General features: G+C 40.1%; 1 protein-coding gene across 3 annotated transcripts in view; it reads right to left on the bottom strand.

Annotated features, from left to right (window-relative positions):
- Window positions 1-23,369, bottom strand: part of MAP2K1 (mitogen-activated protein kinase kinase 1) — a 35,715-nt gene extending 12,346 nt beyond the window's left edge. For all 3 annotated transcript variants that reach the window (XM_080351121.1, XM_080351122.1, XM_080351123.1), the window contains exons 1-5: window positions 23,022-23,369; window positions 9,110-9,320; window positions 6,342-6,488; window positions 2,256-2,333; window positions 1,670-1,721 (exon numbers count right to left, since the gene is read on the bottom strand). In XM_080351121.1, the coding sequence (XP_080207247.1) occupies window positions 1,670-1,721; window positions 2,256-2,333; window positions 6,342-6,488; window positions 9,110-9,320; window positions 23,022-23,101 (568 nt within the window). In that variant the 5' untranslated portion in view covers window positions 23,102-23,369. The remainder of the gene's footprint in view (window positions 1-1,669; window positions 1,722-2,255; window positions 2,334-6,341; window positions 6,489-9,109; window positions 9,321-23,021) is intronic.
- Between the last annotated feature and the right edge of the window lie 2,670 nt (window positions 23,370-26,039).

Here is a 26,039-nt window from a genome sequence, read left to right as displayed (position 1 = left end):
TCTGCAAGCCTTATATTGCATTAAAAAAAAAAACCACCACCCACAACGCACAGAAGCATGTAATAAACAGTTTACTTCATGTGGAAGGTGATCCTACAACAGACTGTGTAAATTAGGATTGCTAATTACTCTTTTGGTCTGGCCAACAAATATAAACTCAGACATATATTAGCGTTTGATGAAGATATTTTTAGAATCTGAAGATTGATCTTATATGGTACAAAACTCCACAAATGGTTGGCATGGTTGATACATATCGCATGATGACCGTGATGAACAGTGCCATTCAAACAAAAACATGAAATACTCCATCTCTAGTCTTCAATTTACACTCACGTCAGCAATAACGGTATTTATTACTTTAACATATCAAGTGTCATTTTTGTTTAATGGAACACACAACAGCTTAAAGAAAGAGCTGGATTTTAAAAAGGGCAACTTTAAGCTGAAAATAAGGCAGGGCATTTATTTTACATTAAAGTAACTAAAGACCCCAGAAGTGTAGGAGCAACACATACATTTTACACGGCTTTACTGGGTTTTTAAAACCCCTGATGTATAAAAGAGATGAAATTCTATATGACAGATGTCTATAAATAGCATGTGTAAGAGAGCTGATAGAAGTAGTGACTTGCTTTCAGAAGTTTTAATGGCAATAACAAATACTAAATTGTCAAATTAATTTCAGGTCAGAGGTTGTGATTGTGAATCTCTCCAAAGATTTAGTCATTGCACTTCATAGATCTGTTACTACCAGAAGACTAGCAGTTGTGATGAAGAAAAGGACACAGTTGGACAATGCTTTTTGTAATGTAGTTTTCTTCACAAACAGTTAATTATGTCATTGCACAAACCCATTCATAGGTGTCTCATCCAAGTGGCTTCTGCTTCTCTTTCCCTCTTAAGCCAGGGCAGGAATGGAAACTACATGAAGGGTTTGCCTCACTACGTGTTGCCTCATTTCAAGTGCTGACATTTCTAAGAAAGATACCGCCCACAACCCTGCTACACAGGGTTTATCTTCACTGCAGCTACACCGGGCAATGGTTACTCAGCCCAAGTGCCATGGCTGCAGGTAGAACGGTGAGAGCATCTTTAATGCACAGCACAGTCCTGACTGGAGCCTGTGCTTCTGTGCCTGTGCTCACCCAGGAGCTTATCACGTACTGTTTTCATACTGGAAAAGTGTTGTTCTCTCCCAGAAAAATGTGGGAAGACTCATTTGGTATTTAAAGGAAACAGAAGCTGAATCACTGGAGTGCTTGAACACATTCCTGTCTTCGCTGCAAAGGGAATACTTGTGGTCTGCAGTTACAATTCCACCTTTAGCATATCCTCCCCACCAGGCAAGTCACTCTGGCAACAAGCAGCTTCCAACAGGCAGAAATTCTGTGTGCACAGTTTCCAACAGAATACACACACGCACCAGGTTGAAGCATGGATTATAAACCCAGATAAACAGCAGTAAGACAGCAGAAGTTGAAGACAAACAACAACCATAGTGAAAGATTCAGATTAAAAAAAAATAAATTTGCTTTATACTACTCAAAAAAGCTCTCTGAACTTTAGTCATACTGAACCTTAAAGAACCCACCATATGAAAAGTATGTATTTTAACTTTAATAAAAACTATATTCAAGGAAAGTTACAATGCAAAATTTTATCTTACCTCTGTGCATTATTTTATGCTTTTCTCTCAGATATGTGAGTCCTTTTATTACCTAAAGACAAATAAAAGAAAAATTTTCGATTTATGAAACAGCAAATATAATTGCATGCTTTGTCTGTACAAGAACTCCAGCTGAATGTGACATAACAGAAATCCCAAAGTGTACTCGCTGCAAACCAATATTTTAATTTGTACCTCCAGCTCAGACTAGAAACACAGAATCAACTGAACCCTTACTGGAAGTTTTGCATACACAGCTTGTTGCACAATAGATATGAAAAGATATTATTTAACGTTTTTTAATGAAACTATGTTAATTTTGTTCCCATCCAGAAGCAGAAGCTGACAGGAAAGCGGAAAAATCAAAGTGAAGACAATAAATGTGTTATTCATCGCAATGCCCTGAGCTACCAAATAATGACATGTACAAAGATTGCTTTTTAAAAGAAAGCACCAGACTTAAAAATCCAGTAATATTGCTCTTTCCCACATCTTTCGGTCCTGAAGTGGCTGTTTCCTGGATCTGCCATTACCACAGACACAAATGTACCCGCTTCCAGCCTCCCAGAGCGACGCAGGCACTTACCGCAATGCTGACTTTGCCCAGGATCTGCTCGGGAATTCTTCCAGCCTTTTTCAGTACTTGATCCAACGAGCCACCATCCTAATTATAAATATTCAAAGAGTCAAGCTCTAATCAAATTACTCTAAAACATTTTAAAACAGGACTATACCCCGAAGACAACTTGGTGAGGAAAAAAGAGTCAGTTTTCATGTTTGATTTAATACTGTTATGGTACGTATCTGAAAAAAACAAATAATTCCTCAGTAGGAATCAGTCAGCTTTATGTTTATTTTAAACAAACATTTGGCCAGGAACAACATCCACTCAAATAAACACTTCATACAATGATGCTCAATACTGTTATTTCCATGGTTTAGCTCCTGTTAAGTACTGTTCACAAACAGCTGTAGACCAAGCATTAGGAATTTTACAGATTTCTGTAACTTTCAGACCAATGCAATAACGTGCATTTTCTCCTTGTCACAGCCATCACATGAGAGTCTCTCCCCTTCCAAAGGCAGAGCAAGGAGGATTGAAGGAGTGTAGAAGATTTTGTGAGCCTGATTATGGGGATAAAAATTCATTACACTGGAAAAGACCATGTTTTATTCCTAAATATAACAAGTGCCAGTGCCACCCCACAACAAACACTAAACCCAGATCCCTGTTCCCGTATCCCCCGACAAAATCCTGCGCAGGGAAAGTTGGGTTCTCTTAGTTCTGCACATCCAGGGTGGCTCTTCCAGCTTCCAAGGACAGAAGGTGGATATGGAACAGATCTCAAAATACCAAAATAGGAAAAAAATGTTTTTAAAGTTTTCATGGTAAGTAACAGCCTTGCTAATGTTATTAGCTTAAATAAATTGAATGCATGCACACGCATCCCCAGCAAAGTCAAATATATTCCTCTGTTGCTAAGGGCTTCTGAGAAGGAAAACTGTAAAAAATTATATTTAGCAACTGATTCAACAATATGCTTGTGCATAAGTTCTAGATCCTCTAGAATACAGAACATAAAATCAAAATAATAAATTAGAAAGTTCTCTCGAATTAAAAAACAATCCTGTCGTCCGGATCAGCATTTGACACCTCCCAGTACTCAAGGCAAAAATCCACCTTGAGAAAGTAATTACCTTCTGCCTTCGCCTATCCTTTTGAAGTCTTCATCATCATTTATACATGTAAAGAAAAAATCTAGAATCTATGCCAAGTTTTATTATTTGAGGAGTAAAATCTAAAACCCTTATGAGAAGAGAAGTGTATAAATACTTATTTAGTCATGTATTTTTTCTAAAAACCACACCCACATACTCCACACTCAATTAAAAATATACCAACAGAAAAAAAAAAAGTCTATATAAATCCCCTGTATAACCAGCCTGCATTTCTGGGCAGCTGTCTAAGCTGAGACACCAGTAGATTAACAGATTTCATACAGAAAAACACTTTTTCCCTTCCCCAAGGACTAATCCAACCCTGGAAGAAGCTGAACACGATTCACTTGCCTCGTGTTGGCTGCAACATTCAGTGTCTTTCAAGAGCGGTTTCCAGTCCTTTTGCCTGTTAAATACCTGCTGCTAAGCAAAGTTATGTATTTGATTTTGAATTTATGTGCCTAAAAATATAAACCACCTCAATCTTCAAGTTCTGCCTCCAACTTTTTGTTCATATTCATACTTAAGTTTTGTAACACGCTGCTAAAAATAAGGATTTTGACTGGCAATAAGTGAAAGAAAGATAAGTACAGAAAAAGACAGTGGAGATTCTCATCTAATCTTTTATCCAGAACGAGACCAAAAACTTCCACCTAATGATCCACATTAAGCCAACAGCTTAATGGCTTAATTAAGACTACAATTTCAATAATCCACCTTTTCTATTTCATATCCTACTGATCATTTGTTCTGTATGTTAAAAAATCTTGTATCCAGGCTGACTTAGCCCAGATTCAGCCCTGAAAAACCACATCTTGCACTGCCTTCCCTTAAATTGAAGAGATTTCTGCTGTCAGATAGGTCATTCCCTGTGTAGGAATTTACAAACCCTGATCACTCCTGTTAATTTTCCTCACTGATAAACAAACTGAGATTCCTTAGGCCTTTTATTTCTCCATGTAATTCTATAAGGCCACCATCTCTCCTGCAGCGTGTGTCAATGCGCACACTCTTAGCAACTGCAGATGTGCACATTGGTGACATTTAATGATGTATTGTGAAACAATGCCCAGAAAGTCATTTTTTTAAATCTATTTTCTACATATTTTTCATTATTGTTTTCAATTTTGAGAAACTAACTTTACAATTCCCAATAGTCATTTGTTTTTTGAGGTATGCACGCTTTCCATTCAGCCAGCACATGCTTAAAAACTGCATCATGATCACTCGTTCCTAGGCAACCATCGATTTCTTCTAAAAAATTCCCTAAGACTAGACCAGCATTAAAACAATCCCATGTACTTTCCAGGAAAAAAAAGGTTTCTCTCTGAAGTTTTGTCAAGGAAATAATAAAAAGGTCTTTAGATTTATTATATTTCAGACTATTAAAAACATCCTCTACTAAGTGAGGAAAAAAACCTGACTGACCTGTAATTAAAATTACAGAAAATTTACTTTTAGGGTTTGGTTCCATATGGTTAGAGAAAGGCAAACAGATGTCAAGAAGAGTGTGTACTTTTCTATTAAAATGAAATGCAGTTAAAAATATTTTTGGTATTAAAAGAAGTTGTTGTATTGAGTTTGCATGGCAAGGTTGTGGTAATGGGGGGGGCTACATGGGTGGGAATCTCTGAGAAGCTACTAGAAGCTTCCACCATGTCTGATAAAGTAAATTCCAATTGGTTCCAAGACAGATCCACCGCTCACCAAGGCTCAGCCTCTGGGATAACACAGTTAAGGGAGAAAACAAACAATGAGAGAAACCACTCTGAAGACACCAAGGTCAGCAGTGGAGGGAGGAGGTGCTGCAGGCACCAGAGCAGAGGTTTCCCTCAGCCTGTGATGAAGATAATGGTGAGGAAGGCTGTCCCCTGCAGCCAGGGAGATCTATAGTGGAGCAGATCTCCACCTGCGGCCCCATGCCAGAGCAGGTGATGCCCAGAGGAGGCTGTGACCCCATGGGAAGCCCACGCTGGAGCAGGTTGTGACTCCATGGAAGGGACACACGCTGGAGCAGCTCATGAAGAACTGCAGCTCATGGGAAGGACCTACACTGAAGCAGGGGAAGAACATAAGGAAGAAGGAGCAGGAGAGACAACGTGATGAACTGACCACAATTCCCTTCCCTGTCCCCTGTGCCACTTGCAGGAGAAGGCAGAGAAAATCAGGGTGCAGTTAAGTCCAGAAAGGAAGGAAGAAGGGAGAAGGTGCTTTAAGACTTAGTTTTTATTTTTTCATTATCCCACTCTGATTTTGATGAGTAGTAAATTAAACCAATTTCCTCATCTCAAGCCTCTTTTGCCCAGGACAATAATTGCTGCGTGATCTCCCTTTCCTCATCTTGACCCTTTCATTGTATTTTCCCTTCCCTGTCCAGCTGAGGAGGGGTGTGACTGAGCAGTTTTGGTGGGTGCCAGATGTCCAGCCAGGGTCAACCTACCACAGGTATATTAGATCCTTCTGGCCTTGTTAATTTCATGTGCACTAGTGTTTGTAATTGTGTTTTCTGTAAAATTGTGGAGAAAAAAAAAAGACGACAAAATATGGATTCATCTACATAAGACTAAACTAGATTCTCATTATCATAGCTACCAAGGACTGTACAGCTGTAGTATGGGAGTGATCTGGTCCATTCTGCATAAAAACAAAACTAAACCCAAACCAGAACAAGTAGCAGAACTGGGTCAATATTTTTCAACAACACAGATCATGGATAAAGGAGAAGCAAACTGTACATCTTACACCTCTACAGAGAAGCAGATATTGGAGAAGGGGATAAAACAGATCGTATCAATCCCAACCTCAGACTTGCAGAGCAAATCTGAAATACAGTATTTGATTAATTTTTAGTGCAGAAAGGTCTACTTCGTTAACTTAAGTCCTGTTGACACACTGGTTTTGCATTAATGGCCTGTTAATAACTTCAGGCTAAGATAGTTCTATACATACTTACCATATGTTCCATGCAAATGCTGATTTCTCCATCACTGTAAAAAGCTCCATAAAAGCCCACTATGTATGGAGAGTTGCACTCGTGTAGAACTTGCAGCTCACGGATGATCTGGTTTCGAATAGCCGGCTTGATCTCTAGATGAATTAACTGTAAAATAACCCACTCTTATTATTTTCTTAGAGGCAGAGGGCCATTCAGAGGGAACGGCTTGTTCAGAGAGGTTTTCAATAGGTGGCTGGATAAAGCCCTGAGCAGTCTCATATCAGATCGCTCCAGGCAGCTCAGACTACGTGACCTCCCGAGGCCCCTTCCAACCAGAATTATTCCATGACTTAACTGTAAAGTAATCCATCCTTATTTTCTTAGTGGCAAAAGGAAAAGAAGACACTACAATACAGCATGATAAAGCTGAAACATCAGCACCCATGAAAGATACCAGATTTAGAGCAAAAGAAAGGGAAGTTATCCCTAAAATAAACTCTAGATAAACCAAGAAAGGTTTTCCATGTTACCCAAGCATTCTGCCTCCACATCATCTCGAAGAGAACATCCAAACCCTTTTAACTATTTCCTGTTAAAAATGGCCATAACATTCCTATTTTGGCAAGGTGTTAATGAATGACAGCTATTAAGGCATAATCTATTGAAACTACCGACAATGTAAATAACATCTAGGACACTAACTTTTAAAATTTAATAACAAATCAGCAGCGACATTTCATGGATTACAAAAAGTTACAAGGAAGCAGCAAGTTTACCAAGGGGACTTTTTCTAAGGGGATACATTTTCATATTTGAAAGCTACAGGAGCAATAGGAACATTCCAAATGAGTTATAGATAATTTCTTCCTTCAATTCAAAATTCAACCAAAAGAAACTTTCAAACATCTATTACAAAACAGATGAGATTGTACAGTTTCTCAACTCAGAAGGACAAAAAACCCCTATTATTTTATCAAGAACTCAAATTCTGATTATGACAAGAAACTAAAATAAATTACCAAAATTCCTAAACATACAATTGCAATAACATTATTTTGAGATACTCCTCACAGCATAAGCGATTATTCAAGACAAGTTATTTATGCTACAAAATGTGAGATTTCTATCTCTCCACAAAATACTTATCCATCAGAAAAATTTTGTTCCAGCACATTTTCTTCATGTATCTGTTTCCTTCCCATCATTTAGAAACTGAAGCTCTTTATGCTGAAGAAAAGCCATGAACAAATATCCAAAGGAAACGTGTCAGAGCCAAACTGACTCAGAAGCAGCTGCTGAAAAATATCTGCACAGGTGTTTGTCAAGCATTAGTGGAAGAAACAAGCTGAACCTCACATTAAAAACTCCCCAAACTGAATCTAAATGCAAGGGGGAGACTGTAAAATACTCTGTGCCACTAGACTGTTATCTCATACAAACAAGAAGTGTTTCTTTTGTGAAAGAGAAGAGACATTAGTCAATATATGAAAGAAAAATTGCAGTTCAGAAAACATCTCAGTTGCATCAAATATTAATGAATCGCAGCAGCATTTCCTGTTAAACCCACAGTAGGTGGAAAAAAACCCACAACAAAACAATCAATTAAATTTATTTAGTTGAAGGAAACTTCAGAGATTTGTGTATTTTGTAGTTCTTCCCCCTCAGAAGCAGCCATTTTTCTTTGCTTCTCTCCCAGCCACCAGTGTACTGAGCACAGTTACTCTTAAAAGTCAGTACAATCGCATTTTCCTTTAGTTTTGCTGAAGATGACGGTGGACTCTTCTTACAAAAAACACCAAAACTGAAGTCTTGCAACTTGTCAATTTAAAAAATTGAAGTTTTCAGTGTAGTGTAATAATGGGATCTGGGATGTGAATGTGATGTGTGTTTTATCCCTCTCCAAGGCCAGGCTCTGTTTCCCAATCCTGCCATCCCACCCACTGCAGTACAAGGAACCTTTTCCTGGAAGAAAAATGGCACAAGGTGCCCAAACAGAAACAACTGGGCAGTATCACAGATGCATCTCCCTTTCTGTATTTGGTTCCCAGGGATATTGAGAGGAAGTGAAAGCTCCTTACATAAACCAAATGAGAACTGAAACATCAAGCCAGTTCCATTAACAACAAAACTCAGTTGTCTTACAAACTAGGTCACAACTGCTAATGGTTGTAAAGCAGAAAGCCGAATTCTTGAAAAATACTCTTGCCAAAGGAACAAGTACCTTTTTGCACAGAAGCCACCTGCACCCCATGATGAAACTATAAAACAGGAGATGTCACTGTACTCCAGTGTATTCCCTCATTCTCAGTTTTTGGAGTTCTCATGTTTTCCAGTATCATTAAGAGGCCCTTTTCTGATCTGCAGCTGAGAAGGAAGATCTTAGGACAGGTTGTATCTTTTCCATTCCTCTAAACTTATGGCCCAGAATACACCATATTGTCACTTTTCCCTACCGTATATCTTTCAGTAATGTTTGGGCCTTCGTCTTGTGAGTGAGCCCACCACATTTTCAAAAGGGGGGGGGGGGGGCAATAATTAATGCCTATCCTTTCATTATAAACACATGGGACACTAAAAAAAAATAACACCACACCTGGGAAGTTTAAGATAAGCAAATGCCATCTTTCCTATTTTTTAAAACACATCAGCTTCTCTGAAAGTTGGCATAGAAAAGTATTTTGTGTGTGTTTCAAGACCACTTACTCCTCCAAATGAAGTCACTATATTTTATAAGACAACCTCCTTAATAAAAATCACCCCTAAGTTCCTGTTTTTAAGGCACGCACCTTTCTTGCCATTATGAGACCAGAAGGCTTGTGAGACACTTTGAAGACCACACCACCGTTCCCTGCTCCCAGCTCACTGATCTTCTCAAAATCATCATCCTTCAGCTCTCCAACTTTCTGTTTCTGGGTAAGGAAAGCTTCAAGGCGCTTTCGTTGCTGCTCATCCAACTCTAGTTCTTCAAGCTTCTTCTGAAGTGCTTCCAAATTTGTCCTGCACAGCAGAGAAAGAACAGATGATTATTAAGCTGTTTGAGCTTACCCAGCAGTGGTGCAAGAAGAAAAGCACTGAGGTCAGAGACTAAACCCACTACATTTTTGCACCTATATCCATTATATAGAAGGACCTGACTTATACAGTCATCCCCACGAGAGACGGATACTATTGTAACTCTGATTTAAGTAAGCAGTATTTTATTCCAGATAAAACAATGACATAAACAAAGAGACGATACCCAGCTTCCCCATCTTTGATGTTCCGCCCAAATTCACACATGTTAAGTTTCGCTACCTGCAGGAGCGGCTTAATGACTCAGCAGATCTCCTGAATCACAGCTATTCCACACTATTTTTAGTCTTGCATTTTCAAGGATTGTGTTGTAATCTCCTACAGAGTTCGTCTAAATGTTTTACCTACTTCAGAAGCTTTTTATTTATATATCAGTACAAAGTCAGCACACACAGCCAAACATACATTAAAAACACAGCCACTGGAAATACAATTTTTTTTTGTTTCACTGTGGAAAAGAAACAGCCCAAAGGTTTCAAGCTAGATTTGTCTTTTGTTTAAACACCCATCTACTAGAAATCTAGGTTTAACGTGATCAAGCAATACAAAATAGAAATACAAAAGGTTAAACAGCAGTTAAATTTGGGACTACAAACAAGTTCTGTTTCTCAGTAAGGTTCTTTTTTTTTTTTAATAACTTCAGATCCCATGAAAGTGCTTCATTCCAATAACATAACAACTTAAAGGATCATTTAAAATTCCCGGTTTCCAACTGCAACAATAAGTTGCTGCAAGAGTAAATATTTAACAGCAAATACCTGATTTGTTTAGCCAAATGTAATGTCATGTTCCCAGGGATACAGTGTTGCTACGATGAAAAGGCTGAGGAACAGAATCTACTTCTTCAGAGCCTAAGCCACTTCCCATTAAAAAAAACCCTAAGTTTTCACCAATAATTCAGAGAGCTATTTTCATTTATCACTTCATAAAATGTCCACTTTTGAAACATGCTGTACAAAGTGACATTATCCAAATGCCCTACAAGGTGCCAGACAGTTGAGAATATATGAGTATAAGGTTGATTCTTCAAGAAACAACAACAAATAACACTCAGACTCAACAGAATGACAGAATTATGAGATGAAACCCTCAATGCACTCCCAGGCAGGATAACAACCTTGGTCTGACACCACGTAAGGTTTGACTGAAGCGAATAAAAATAATATAAATATTCACAGCTCTTCCTTACTACACGATGACTCTGACAGTTCAAGCAATGACACACTCCTACTTCATTTATCAGTTTAAATACGTTGGACAGGATGCAATTGTTAAGCTAACTTAGGAAGTGATAATGCTTAGAAGAATTAAACAGAGGAAGCAGAACGAGCCCTTTGATGGAAAGGTGAGTTCTGGTCAGTCTGTTATTCTGACACTTTAATTGTTTAAGTATGAGCTTACCAGGCAATGCTTGGGAGCAAGTTTCACCAAACACTCACCCTGGGCCAGTGTAGTTTGTCAGTGCTGCTCGAAACCAGAACAGAACTGATGTCTTTCATTCTGGTCCTTTGCTTGAAGCACTAAATATTAATCAATTTCAAATGTAAATAGATAAATTAAAAAAAAAAAAAAATAGGATTTACGTAATTGAAATTGTCGGTGGTGATCTACTCCCAGTATTTCTAAGAGGCAGGACTTGAGTAGTTTCAGTTTTGAACTTGAATTACTGTAAGAAAACTACCCCCTGACTGATAACTATGACTGCTATCTGGACCCTCACCACAGAAAAGCCTCCAGCCAGGCCACAGTGCAAAGCACAGACCAAACCAGGTGGAAAAGTAAATAACTGCGTATGAAGTTCTACAAATTAAACTAAACAAACACATACAAAAACCAGAAATATTTAAGTCAGTTCATCACTAGGACACCACGAGAATGTTAAGGAGGCTTTGGTAGCTAAAAGTAGCAGCACGCTACTGTGCTCACATTTGCCTCCAGAAGGAGCACTAGTAGTTACTTAATCTTATATAAAACTTTAATTCAGAGACAAAGATTCCTATTAAAATTCATCACCATTACCTGCTGCAGTCTTGGAGCTGTTTTTTGACTGTCAAAGCACTACGCCTTTGCCAGAGGGGAAATCATCAAACCACCTCAGCACTCCTCTGTTCCAAGCACTACTCTAAAGCAACAGGTTATCATTTAATTTATTGTGATCAGTTTTAAAGCCAAGCACATACTAAACATACTGCACTAGGGAAAGAATCCAGCTTTCGTAACGTGATCATCTGAATGAAGCCACAGGGAGGTCAATGCTGTTTTCTCCATTTGTTAAAGAGACAGTGTAATTTCACAGAATGCTATCAATATATTTTTACTTGGCTAGCAGAAATGGATAAATATGGATAAATAAGCTGTATAACTAGCAGATGACACCACAGCAGAAAATCTGCTTACTTCAGATACAATTATTACAAGATCTCCCTCTTCCAGACTAAATGGAAAGCTAAAAACCAAAAATATATACACTCAGGGCAAGTTTGGGGGGAATTGTTTGTTTGTTTACTCCCTCCAAGTACATCACCAGGTACCAGGTGCTCTAGAGGGGGAATTATCTCCATCCACACTTGATCAGGTAGGATCCTTTCTATTAAGTCAACATCACTTCTTCCTTTTTACTCAAGGAATATGCTGACAGTACAGCATCCTCCTAGTCATGCAGCACTTATGTAACTTCAAAAGTTTAAAAAGAATGCAAAACAGAACTTCAGAGTGTGATCTCCTACCAAATACACACAACCACACCCACCTCCCCCCAAAACAGCGACCGCTGATGCGCACGGAGAAACTTCTCCGTTACTGCAATTTGCACTTTACAAAAGGTCCATTTTAGAGACCAGAAGACAACAGCAACGGGACACCCTGGGGGAACACACATCCACTCCTTCTGCAGACAGTTTGTGAAATTTCACAGAGCTGAGAAAGGTTTTCCAAGGAGCATCACAGAGATACTGGGAGCTTTTCAGACTCAATGCCACCGCACCTATATGGAAGCTCATCTCGGACTTTCAGAATTGCTTCATGCATCCCAGTCACTCACCTCCCAACAATGGCCAAAAATGGATGATTCAAAAACAATAATACTGGGTGGCAATAACAACAAAAGAAAGAGCACAGCAACACCTCTAGTTACTGCTGGATTAAATGTTTGTTCTCTGTTCCCAAGGATGCACGTGGCATTATCCACAAACTCCTGAATGGACAAGATGTATCACAGATGCCATCACTCCACCAGGTTCCCAGGTCACTTTTTTAGCTCATAATACTTTTCGCTTTGAGTCTGGCCACAGGTTTCTTCACACTTTCTTTTTAAGTATCAGAGCCCCTATGATTTATAACCACTGTAAACATGTGTCTATAACACCGTTGATACATATTACTGAGTTAGGAGAGACAGAGCAAACCTGAATTTCCTACACACAGGTTGGGCAGGGAAGAATAACAGATTCTGCTGAGCGCTCTCCCCCTGTACACAAAAATGGGCAGATGGCAAGAGAAGACTCCTCAGTTCACGCTTTTAGGGGCAACCACCTCAGCACTGAAGAAAGTGCTCCTGGAAGAGATGCCTTAACATCTTATGGCATTTTTTTAAATTCACATTAGTGAGAAGTTAATTAGATATTTAGTCCTAAAGGCTGAATTAAAGCTGTACTCAATCCTGAGAGAGAAAGAAGGAAAAAAAAAAAAGTGGTAGCATTAAAAAGAAGTCTGACAGTCTTTGAACAACTATTTGACAAATCACTGTTAAAGTTATTACTATCAGCTTTGCAAGCGGAACAATTAGCGTGAGTGAAAGCATAAAGAAGTACATTCACTTTCAGATCTCCTGTCACATGAGGACACAGCTTGGGGGTTGTTTTCCAGAACGGTGACAGTGACGCTTTCCCCAAGCCCACACACCTGTCAGAGAAGGCAGGAGGCAGCTCACTCACTGCTTCACTGCCACCAACAGCCTCGACCAGGGAGCTGAAATCAGCATTAGGAACACGAAAATACTCTGCAGTTTTGAAAAGACAGACTACTATTTTGCACGACTGTGCCAAACCTGGGCAGTCAAATTTTTACTTAACTTTTGCTTTAACAAAGAATAGTTCACATGGAAGATAAAAGTAATTGCAGTAGCCACATAGCTCGCAGCACAGGTGTGTCTGTCTGGGCTCACTCCAGTGCAGCCTCATAAAACCTGCAGTTAAACCAACAACTCAAAGATCCAAACTCACTGTAAGTGCAAAGGAGCCTTGTTTGGGAAAAAACACACTCTTTCAATTCCTGCTTATTTTCAATTCTTGCAACATGTTAGAGGTGCATCATAAATTACCCTTTAGGTGGGATATATGATTGCCCAATACACCTGCTCATTTCTAGCATGAACTTCAACATCAGAAAATACCATTCCACTTCCATAATGCAACAGACACAGTCGGGCATATTGTGAGGTCTAATACTGCCAGAAAGAACAGTAAGAGGCAGTACTTACTGCCAGTAAGAATAAGAGGCAGACTATCAGATGAAAATCTATTTCTTAGTCAAAGGTATGTAAAACTAAACCATTAGAGAAGTATTGTTCTGTCCAAAAAGTATCCTGCTAGACTAATTCAACAGAAGAATTCTCATTTCTGTAAATCTGAAAGCCTCAAATTTTAAAAAGAAAATATGCGATATGACTTCAAGTCTCCTACCAAGGGGACAACTTAACTTCAAAAACTCCTTATAGGTTGAGCTGGTGGGCAGGAATCTTTGCTTTAAGCTTCCTCCCTTTTTTTCCTTTAGCCCAACCAATATCCCACTGAACATTTCAAGACTATTTTTTATTAAATAAGCCAAAGCACGCCAAGCAACATGTTTGAATTGAAGACGACAGAGCTTCAAGAGAGTAAAGGCACAGACACAAGCAGTGGCACAAATGGGCAGATACCGGATTTGTGCCCTGGCTGCCTCTTCCCATCAGGTTTTTTGGCAGCTGCTCCAGCCCCACTCCAGTTCCAGCCCTTTCTCCCACTGGCAGCAGCTGCCAGTGAGACTCAGACACCCGCTCGCCTATTTAGCTCTATGGCAAAACAATCTAACTGTTGTTTGCGTTTTTTTCCTTAGTCTTCCCCCAACAGTTAAAAGGCTTCCTCAGGAATTACTGTAGCATTGAATTCACATTCTGCCTTCTCAAATATATTCAAGAACAGAATCTCCAGAACCAGAAACCCAAATTCTGGATCTCCCTTTCATAAATATTTGTGCACCTACCACTGATTTTTCCTAGCCAGCACTACACACAACCAGAAAAAAACAACCAGGGGGCAATTAACACTGCCCTATGAACAGAAAAAGGAATTTATCATGTATTTAAACACAATACAGAGGATAAATAGAAGTTATAAAATTCTGATCATCAGCCAACATGTATTTACACAAGTCCCGCTTTTCCATTGTTTTATGCCTCTGAACTATGAGTTAAATTTAATGATAAAACCAAGGGGTAAATACATGCAATAATAACAGTAACAGTAACTTCACAGTTCCCTTATGTCATAGATACACAGCCTTTGAGAGACACTACAATAATAAAAAAGATGAAGTTACAGTACTGGTTTACAAGGCCCATGAAAAAGCCAGGATTAGAACTGAGATGCCTTCTGTGCAAGAGCTGACAAGGAGAAGCACAAATTTCACCAAAGCTGCAGTTAACGCATCAGAGACCAGGGAAGAATTGCCAGAATGTACAGATGAAAACATACCAAAAAACCCCACAACTGGGATTGAGAGAAAGCTCTGGAAGGTTTAGATCTTGCCTACATTTCAAATGGATAGAGTGTATAACACAGAACACTTGGCAGTATAGCCATTCAGTGGGAGAAGTTAGTAATTTTTACTTCATAGATGTATAGACTGTACACATATAGAAATATTCACATATTAATACACACATATCTATATCCAGACAGAATATTTTTCCTCCAACCAATGCATTCTGTGATTGCTATATTTGCTACATTGAATCTGCTGACTCATCTTCCGACCACATTGCAAAAAGTTCTAGAAAAGCACAGAACAATGCTGAGTTGTAAAAAAAACACTGAAAGAAAGATTTGTTGCCAGGAAGTTTTAATGGTTTGCTTTAAAAACCCGTAAATAGATTTTTAAGATGATATTTGTTCATCCAAAGAATCCCACACTGCTGGAATATCTCTGTCCTAGTTCTCAGGCTGCAGAAAAGTAAAATAATCTGCTCCCATTCTTACTCCTTTTGCATGTGTCACCCACTTTGTCCTTCCATCTGCTGGATGCCAGGGAGGTGACCCAATCCAGAAGGCAGAAGTTCTGCTGAAATCCACTCTCCTGTTCTCCAGACAAAACTCAGGATGACAACAGCTTCTCAACAGATGTTTGTGCAGATACTGAGCAGTAAATTGTCTTTCCCAGTTGTTCAGTTCCTGTGGGCACTGACTGGCAGAAAGCCTTGAGCATCCATTCCAAAGTGCAACTGAGATTTTGTCTAAGTAATATTGAATATATATCAAATCAGAAATCATCTGATTAGTAATTTCTAGAAAACAACCCACAACATTCCTTCCTTTAAAAAAATAATTAAGAAGTCTTTGGAATAAAGAATGTGCTTCCCCCAAATTCAACAAGCTGGAAACTAATGTTGCCAACTAATGTTGCTTCCTCAAAGAAACATTTTTGTGTTTTGGCACTGGAATCTGTACACTTCATAAAGCCCAGTCAATCCCCAGGGCAATGATGGGAGAACAAACGCAGCTGTAAATAGGGTAACACAGGCAAGGAGGGGTGGGGAGGAAGCTTTTTTACTGGAAAATTTAGAACTTAATCATTTAAAGGGAACATCTAGGTTTAGCATACATAAAATTACGTTATCAGTTAATTTCCAAACATTTCTCCTGTATACATTGAAACATTAATACCCACTCAAAAACTGGCTGATGTATTTCCTGTCCTATGTAAATACCCCACAACTTCCATCTTGCCAGGTGGTTTTTGTTTGTTGTTTTGTTGTTGGGTTTTTTTTCAGTTAGTGCTGAAGCAAAGACCTTTTGCCCAGATCAACAACAGTAGCACTGTTGTTATGCCAAATAAATAATTCAACTGCATATTGGGTTTCCTTAGTTCATTTTTTTAAGCCTTCCTTGGCTACTGGGTAACACTGGAAGGTCTCAGAGGTAATCTGTTCCTCTCCAGACAGACCTGAGACTACGCAATTAAAAGATCTGCTACTCAGAAATTATTGTAATTACTGAATTTCAGTGTATCTCAATAGTTTCTCTCAGGCTCTGAGTATACAGTCATTTAATCCTGCAAAGCCTGGGCTGCTGCCAGAGGAGGTGGCTCTGCCTCATTCTGCCCCCAGCCATTCATTCCTAAGTAACCAACACAGGTAACAGATCCATTTAAAAATTAACTAAAAAGTACGGCAAAATTTCAGCTGGAGTATTTCCCTGATTAAGTTCACCATGCAACTACATCAGTGCTGCCCTCCAAAAATTAATCTGGACTTCTCTGGCAAGTCCATTCTCCATCAGATCAGGATGCACATCTGACTCACCAGAGCCGACACAGGAAAAGAAGGATTAGGATGACCCGGGCATGGCGAGGACAAGACTTCAGATGGAGCAGGATCTTGTAAATGCTGAACAGGGAAATCACACCTCCATAATTATCTGCAGAACTGGTGTTGTAAAGGACAGAAAAGTGGCTGGATCCATATTTACAGTCTGCACTTTCCTCATCTTTGCTCCCACTGGAATGCAACATCTGTTTTTAAAGCATGTTTTTATTTAACTCTCCTAAACCGATTTATGCATTTTGATCAAAGACATCATTATAATATCTAAAGTATGCCTCCATTACTGTCATTACACTTAAATATAAGCGCAAGCACATAACAAGACTTGATAGTTACTGTCACCTCAGTATTAAGCATCTTAAAATATTTCCTATGTCCATAAACTAAAAGCTGCCTATTAAGACCAGCACAAGTCAATTTGCCACTTGCATTAACTTCTGTACTAACAGTGCACACTTAGTTATAAGTATTTTCAGTATACACATCAGAAATAATACAAGAAGTTAGTAAGGTGATGCAGGCTCTTAATTTCCACTATTAGAACACATGTTCTGTTAGCTTTAAGTATTATTAAAATGCTATTTCTTACTCAATGAGGGACAATGCCAGGCTCACGCACATTTAAATAAAATGCTATGAGTATGTTTTAATCTAAATGTGGAAAATACAGGGAATAACAAAAAGCTCATCGTTTTCTTGGAATTATAAAGCATTTATGATTGCCTGCCTAAAATGCATTCTCTCACACCACATGTATTTGTAAGCTTGGTTAATTCTTTATTAGTAAGGGATGAAAATCAAAGTTTCTGATTTTTTTTTTTTTCTTAAAAATATTGATAAGCTTGCAGTAATTCCACATACAAATCCAATGCAACTGCTATTTGTCCACATCAGTCATAAAACTCCAGGACCTAATCTTCCAGAACACCACACACAGGCACAAAGCTCTCCTAAAGTCCAAGAAATTCCACAGAGGGGCTGCTCCTCCTCAGAGACTTTGTGGGTTTAGAAACAAAGCGGGGGAAAAAAAGTCCCCCCAGAACACAGGCAGAAGCGACCCAGCAAGCATTAAAATTAACAACTCTTGAAAATCTTCCTTCCATTTCTTCTAAACTCGCCTCCAAGAAAACAGACAAATCCTCTCAGAACAAGGTCTATTTGAAACAGCCCAGTCGTTCTGCTGCACCCTCCTGCTGCTTCATTTTGGAATGCAAATTTAGGGGGGCGGAACAACACCACACCAAAAAAACAACCCAACCACCACACAAACCCATACTACAGGTGATGGGAGATCTGCCTTTCTACTCCTACAAAGCCCAAAGTGAGTTCCCTTTGGAAAGGCATTGAAAAATAGGAAAACTGCAAGATGCCTGCCTGGTAAGCAAGCAACTGTCTGTTTTGCAAACTGTAATACAAACTGAAGCTAAAACCAGTTTTGCACAATTCCCAAATTATCCTTTGACTATCAAATACAGGCAGAGGTCTCAGAGGTCATGCCAGCTATTCAGAGGCTTCCTTAAATGCAATTTGAACAGAATAAACAGCAAGAAACAACACAAAAAAGATCACAAATTAATACTGCAGTTTTTAGCCTATGCATGGAATTTGCCAGTCGTCCATTTCTACAAAGCTTCTCTTTGGTTTGAACGGTTCTAAGGCACAGATGTACTATAATTAAGACTTTTTTTTAATAAAAGAGAAAACCCAGAACTGCTCATCATGGGCACAAGGCCCACCAGTCATAGCAGCGTCACACCTGCTGACCCCTTTATCACCCCCACTTGTCTTCAGACTCTCAGGTCGTACCCTTAGAAATAATACAGTTCCTAAGCTGAAACGACCTATAGACAGAATCTTCTTAAATTCCTCTCAAAGACCTAATTCTTCACAGCATATTCAAGATTCAAATTCCATTCCCTGCTTTTTTGTTTATATTTTTATCTAATTAAACACAAACCAGAAGTGTTGTTTCATACTGTTCTTAGTCCTCCTCATCAAGAATATAATTGTGCTCTGCTCATCCTCGATATTACACTCGCTATGACCCGTCTGAGGTTTGCTTGGCCCTGTCTTCCCAGTGCAGAGACCACAGTTTAAGCTTGACTTGGAAGATATCATTTGTTGCTAAAACACATACACAGTTTGTATATTTTGGAATTCTTTAAACAGATGGAAAAAAACCCCAACCAACTCCGAACAACCATCCACACCTAAAACACATGCCTCAATATAAAAATCTTATTTGATACAAGACAGTGGAACTTCTGTTTCAGCCCAGTTTCTACAGACCATCAGACATGCCCTTATCTGTCATGTTAAAAATCTAGTTGTATCTTAGATTCACTGGCATTCTATATCAAATTAACTTTCTCATTAGAAATATAACCCTTCCCTCTGCCTTTTTTGGTAAAGATGTAATTAAAGAATGACATGAAGTAACTTTCTTTTCATGTGAATAAAAAACTTATTGTGATACAGAAAGGGGAATGATCTTGAAACCCCCTCCCTCCTGCTTCTTTGCAGAGGTGCTACTTCATGTTCTGGGTCTACCTTGGATTTAGAAAAACACCAAATTTGGATAACAACTGTCATATCCAAAAGAACAAGGAGTCAGAAGCTTGAAAGGAACAGAAAGTGGATATTTTGTTCTTCTTTCTTTTGGCTATTAAGAGAGTAAACTATCCCAGCATGCTCAATTGTAAGAGAAGACTCCCTTTTATTAATTTCCTTTCACTTTTGTTTGATTGTTTTCCCTGTTTACTCTGCAAAATCGTTGTACAGGTCTAGCTGTGCAGCTCCAAAAGTACCAGAATGAAATTAAACTTGCAGCTGGCCAACATCATCTTGGTTTCGTTCTGACGATCTGAAGCAACAGGGAGCTCAAGAACAGCAGTGCAGGTTCAACTCCCTCTCTGCAACTGCTTCTCAGCAGGAAGTGTCAAAACCAGAAGTGAAGCTCACAGTACAGGAAAATCTTTTATTCAGTTTTCTCTATTGTCCAGCAGGGTAGCTGGGGATTTGGAAGGCCCAAGAGAGAACAACAACATCCTGTACAAATAATTAAAGTAAGTGCTACAAATAACAAAAACTGCTGTCAGAGAAAAAAAAACATTGTGAAATTTTCATTAAAATATTCAGTATACATATAATTAAACTGCCAGTACTTCAACTGTCCTTTATCCTACCTTGCCAGGATACATACATACATACATAAATAAATAGCCACGCAAGTGAGAACCAGGCCTCATGTTCCTCACGCTTGTTAAAGCCCTACACATCATGCTACACGCTTTTTCTTGCTCCCATCAATGAGTTCCCATCACCAAACAAGGATGAATATAGAGGACAAGACAGGAATAGAAAGCAGGACGTCCTGAATCATCCAGCCCCTTCTTTCATTTCCTCCCTCTCCCCTTCCTTTCTGCCAGGAAGTCAACATGTCATATACACTCATTCCTACAAGTACTAAGCTTCAATATTTTAAAACCAGCAAGAGATTCCAGGGGTCAAATATCCATCAGAATATGCTACAGAACCTTGCACCTCTGACAGCTAGAAAGTTTCTGAATTCCAGCGTACAGTTACTGATGGCAAATCTATAGCCGTTTGATTTTGTGCCAGCATTGCCTTCAGGCCTAAATAATTCCCTTCCTATGGATGTTTAGGTCCTTCATGCATTTACAGGCAGCAATCATACCACTTCGCTCTGAGTCTTCATTACACTTAGCTAAGTAATTTGAGCTCTTCTCATTCTTTGAGAGGTTCTCTTCTCTGAAAAAGAACAGGGAAGCATCATTTGCAAAGTGACAGGTTTGTATATGGTGGAAGCAAATGAGAAACTGGAGACTCACATAGCCAAAATTCCATTATACCAGGAATAGAGCTTTAGAAAGTGTTAATTTGGTTGTCCACGGATGCATAGCATACTTGAAACGCTCAACAATGTACAAGGGCTGACAAACAGCTCTACTGTTGATTTCAAGCAGTAACGAAAGGGGAAAGAAAAGCACAGAGAGGGAAAAAAAAAGAAACAATCTTACAAGTGAAGGAAAAAAAAAGTTTTCATTCTAATTCCAAAAACATCTCCAAATTCTGATGCAACTATTCTTTGCCATTTGAAATCATTCACAATGAGGATTTAATATTAGCAGGATGAGGGGATATTTCCACAATTAATTAATTCTGGCTGTTTAGAGAACAACAGGTTGCCGGGTTTAATTTCACGAAGCTACCTCTTTTAAAAATACTTGACACATCTCTAAGCCTGGCAAAACCTGGGTATAAGGTATTATATACAACAGAGAACAAAAGTCTAAGGGAAACACATACCAAACAGATCAACATACAAAACAGAACATGAAGCAAGATGGTTTCATCAGTGTAAACAAGATTCAACACTCCCACGAGCATTCACATACTCCTGACAAGCATTAGACATGTAAAAGTAATTTAAAATTAATGACATTTCCTGAGTGAATCAATACTGAAGAAATAGGATACTTAATACATTGCATGTTCAGTGGTTAACTTCAGGTAGCCAAACAAGTAAGTGGTAGGTGTATCAGATTTACTCTATAAAACAAGACTAATATGCCATATGGATCCCTGAAGAGTAAATCAGCATATCCACAAGTACTTTGAAAAAAAAAAAACCCACAACTGGAAGGTGCTGTACAGGTAAACATAAAAATATTTTCTCCCATCAATCCAGAACAAAAACTACATTATATTCTGATCATAACACTTAGATACAATCAGTAACTCCTGCCAAAGAATACTCTCTAAACAGCTCATCTCTAAGTTAACCATCAAAAGAGCTTGCTAGAAATGTCACAGCTGGAGCTGCTAGATGCTGATTTTATTTTTTTATTTTAAAAGATGGTTGGGTGGTTAAAGACGATCTGAGTCTGTCTGAAAAATGCAGCAACAACGATACATGCAGAGCACTTTAAAGCCCAAGACTTGTAGGTCTCCCCACAATAGTGTGTCAGCGTGGTACATGAGCAGACCTGAGCTCAGTTTACAAATCCAAGAGAATGCTGAACTGACCATACAGGGGCAGGAATCCATTCTGCCAAGACGCATTTTTGTATCAAGGCTCTGTTAAGAGCTAGTCCGTCACCTTAAGATAAAAATCAAGTGGTGAGCACAGACTTGCTAAAGAAATTCCTTTTATAACCCTTCAGTATTGTAGGGTGCTGGCACTGTGTGTGTGTGACTGAAGCCACCAGGATCGCCCACATCAATAAGCTCAGAGGCCTCATAAGCAACACATAACAACTCAATATTCTGCCTTTTTTCTCCTCTCAAGTGTACCTATGATTAGCTCAGACCTCCCTTCCACACATTTATACAGTGTAATGTTTGTATTACACCCAGGAATGCTCAGAAGAATTTTCTCCAAACACACATCCCTGATATACCTAGAGCTACACGCTAATTACTGAAAAACAGATCTACTGAAACTAGCGTTAGTTTGGTTTAAGACAAGGAGGAGGAAAACAAAAAACACCTTTCCTACAAATCTGGGATTTTCAATATTATTTCTCCCACACACATATTTATGAAATATACAGGTAGAAATGTATAATTTGACATTCATTAGATAATCACATAATCTAAGAACTCAGCAAACACCATTAGGGACTACAAGAAGAGAGTTATACGAGTTTTGCTCTATCATTTTTCCTCAGTTTATTTACCTTTCATATCTGACAGAAGCTTATTTATTGTCGGAGACATCACCCACTTAATCCGCTGAGGAGACTCTCAGCAGCCACCCCGAAGGGGCCGCGCACCCCCCCGGAATCGATAACTTTGATTTTTCTGGAAATGAGGCCGTGCCGGCGGAAAACGAGACGGCTTAAGGAGAAGCGAACCCAGCAGCGCCGGGGCCCGTTCGCCGCCTCGCTCCGCGGTTTTCCCGGCGGACGGCGGCGGGGGCCGGTCCCCGGGAAGGCGGCGGCTGCGGCGGCCGCGCCCGTCACCTCAGGGATGCGGGACAGCGGGTGCGGGGCAGCCCCGGCCACCCCCAAACCGGCTTCACTCACTCTGCAGAGCTGGTCCCGTTGACGGTGGAGCCATCCGGAGCGGGGTTGAGCTGAATCGGCCCGGGCTTCTTCTTCGGCATTTTCGCCCCCAGACGGCGCGGAGGGGAAGGGACGGAGGAGCCCCGGCTCCACTCCGGCCAGGTTCGAGGGACTTCCTGCGGCGGACCAAAGTTGGGGGCTCCTCTCGCCGTCGGAGCCCCCGCGGGCTGTAGGCAGGCGCCTCAGCGGGCAGGTGCCAGTGGTACCGCCGCCAGACCCCGACCGTACCGCGCTGCCCCTCCCGCCCAACACCGGCCTCCCCTGGCGGAGCAACACCGCACTCCCTCCAGCAGCTCCCGACGGGGAAAGCTGCCCAGGCTCAAAATGTGCCCTTCTTGGGAACTGCGCCTGCGCGCACCGCCCCGGCCCGCCCCGTGCGCAGGCGCGGTAGGCGGGCGCATGCGCAGTGGGGAGAGCGAAGCCCGCCTGAAGCCCTGCCCGCAGTGCGCGCTGCCCTCAGTGGCGGGGCGCGCACGTCGCCGGGCGGGGGAAGCCGCTCCCCCCGGGTGCCGGCGCCGGTACCGCCACCGCCTCACACGGTTCACGGCTCATTAAAGTTTTCTGTCTGCGAATTCTCTTAGCGGTTAATTAAAATAGCTGCTACCGACAAGCGATGCCGCTTTCTCCGCAGAGAAATCCCGATCGTTAAAGCGATGTTTTATGGAGCTGCTTATTCCCCTCCCTCATTAACGTCCCCCGATGTGGAGGCTCCTGTGTTTATAATTAAAACATGAGCCTCAGCTGGGGTACTAACGGATGCTAAATTTTTCCCAAAGTAAATGCCTGAATTAAAAATGGAAACGGAGGATTATGGTTACAAAACTGCGAATTATAAATAGTAAAATGAGAAGGAAAATGAAATGCCTGAGCAGCTCTTGCTAAATCTTTGCTGCAGCTGCCAGGAATGGGCAGATTTGGTCACATATAACGTGATGATGCTTTTATGTGCCCACATTTCTGTGAAGTTCTGACTTGCATTGCTATGATTTTGGGGCTTTCTAGCTTTTTGTAATTACATTATTTTAGTGAACCTAAAAACATAACTAAGGAAATATCATTTTCTGGGAGCTCTCCATCATGTTTTGGCATTCAAAAGCAAGAAGGTATGGCTGATAAAATATGATTGATAAAAGTATAATAATATTTATATTAAAATAAATTTATAAAATACAAATTTTAAAAATCAATGTTATGTATAGTATAGATTATACTTTATGAACCCACTCCTTATTTAACAGTTTTAGGGTTAGACATAGAAGTCCTGAATGATTAGGCAGCCAGGCTGCGACCCAATGCCACGGAAAGCACAGCGCCTCTTTTATATGGGTAGCTGTGGGGAGAAAAACACAAATCTAAGGTTAAAATTTCAGAGAAAAAAGCTACCTTAGTGCTGAAAAAAGAAAGCCACATTTGGATTTAAACTGAACTCTGCATTGTTTTAATATCAACTTGCTTCCACACATGGTCAAAGTACTGATTTTTTAGAAAATAAGTCTGCCATGCAGCACTGAGGGACATATGAACCACATTGTTAGGAGCAGTGGAATCAGGGGGACTCCCCTGGGGATGGGGTGACAAACAGGCAGGGTGACAATGTCCTACAGCGGCTCAGATGGGCCTGAGCACCAGTGCTGAGCAGTCCGCCTGACGCACTCCCAGTCTGTGACAATGTGGCGCCGTGTGTCACTCACCGCTTGGGACAACCGTGTGGCCTTGCTCCTGTTGGCTCTTCTGGGGCAGGCAACGTGGCTTTCCCGGTAATAACGATCCTTTTTCTTGCATTAGTAGCAGTTGTTCCTCCATACCAGTTCTGAGAGGGAGAATTTAAAGATTCCTGTCATTTAGTTGTAGAGCTTAAAAATGCAATATTAGAGTACTGCCGTATTAGAGTGAGGATCAACAAAGCCAATCTGGATATTACACATGCACAGGAGTTAAAACAATGCCATTCCTAGGCAAATCGTATGAAACAGCTCAGGAGATAAAAGGAGTTATGTGTATTTGACTTTTCTGAAGAGTGACAATGCAATCCTGCCCCTACTGCTGACATCTGCAAAGAAATTTGGTAAAGATGGAAACTCAAAGGCCTGTACCCTGAGAAGTTATCCATTAAGCAGATTTCTTCTACTTTCTGACACAGCTGAGAATCTCTTACCACTACTACTGTGAATTTTTGTACTGTACAGTGCTCTAATCTCTCAACAAACGTGACACACCTAGAAGACTCTACAATTACTCATAAATTTGTTTAAGTGGTAAATTAAATCTCTTGCAGACACAAGTGAGCCAAGAACTGAAGCAGAACAGAATGACTTGGTGCTAAGGTGGTGGTTAATGGCTCAGTACTGAGTCAAAGCACAAAAAGGCAGGTTTTCTGGCAGTTCTGGCACTGACCATTATAACTGGTATTATATTTCTGTGCTTTACGGCTTTTGCCTAAGAGCAGAAAAAGATCAATGCCTAGAAATGCCACTCCTCCCTGTGAGGCAGCTCCAGCACCATGTTTGTGTCTCTGGGCAAGGCTGGGAACTGCTCCCCTGCTCCGGGAAAGAAATAGAGAAATTGGGATTTATATAGTTACAGTTAGTTGAGAATTTTTACTTTTGTGTTATTTTCCTTTCTTTTTTTTCTATAGGATTAAGGCACTGGAGTAAAACTGAATGACTAGCACCTGCAGTAAGTCATGAAGTATCAAGTCTTTCTACACTAAAATAATCTTCTTTGTTCTGAAGAAGACACTGAGTTGCAGCTGAGGTTGTTTTTCTCTTCCCACAGCTGTGTGTGGGGAAATGCAAGGATTCTCTTGTCTGAAACACTGAACTCCTTCACAGAAAACGTGAATATTAGGCAGGTATTGAAGGCACAATTACTATATATGCCCCATATAATTGCAGTTGTGCTATGCTATAGTCGCCCACAAGAGTTATGCAACTCTTTGGATTCTATTATGTTGCAAAGTCTGGCCTCTTTTCATCTGTA

The sequence above is a fragment of the Nesoenas mayeri genome (genome assembly GCF_963082525.1).
Source record: "Nesoenas mayeri genome assembly, chromosome: 11".
NCBI classification, from domain to species: Eukaryota; Metazoa; Chordata; class Aves; order Columbiformes; family Columbidae; genus Nesoenas; species Nesoenas mayeri.
Note: the sequence above shows the minus strand (reverse complement) of the source record. Positions and strands in the feature narration are given on the sequence as shown.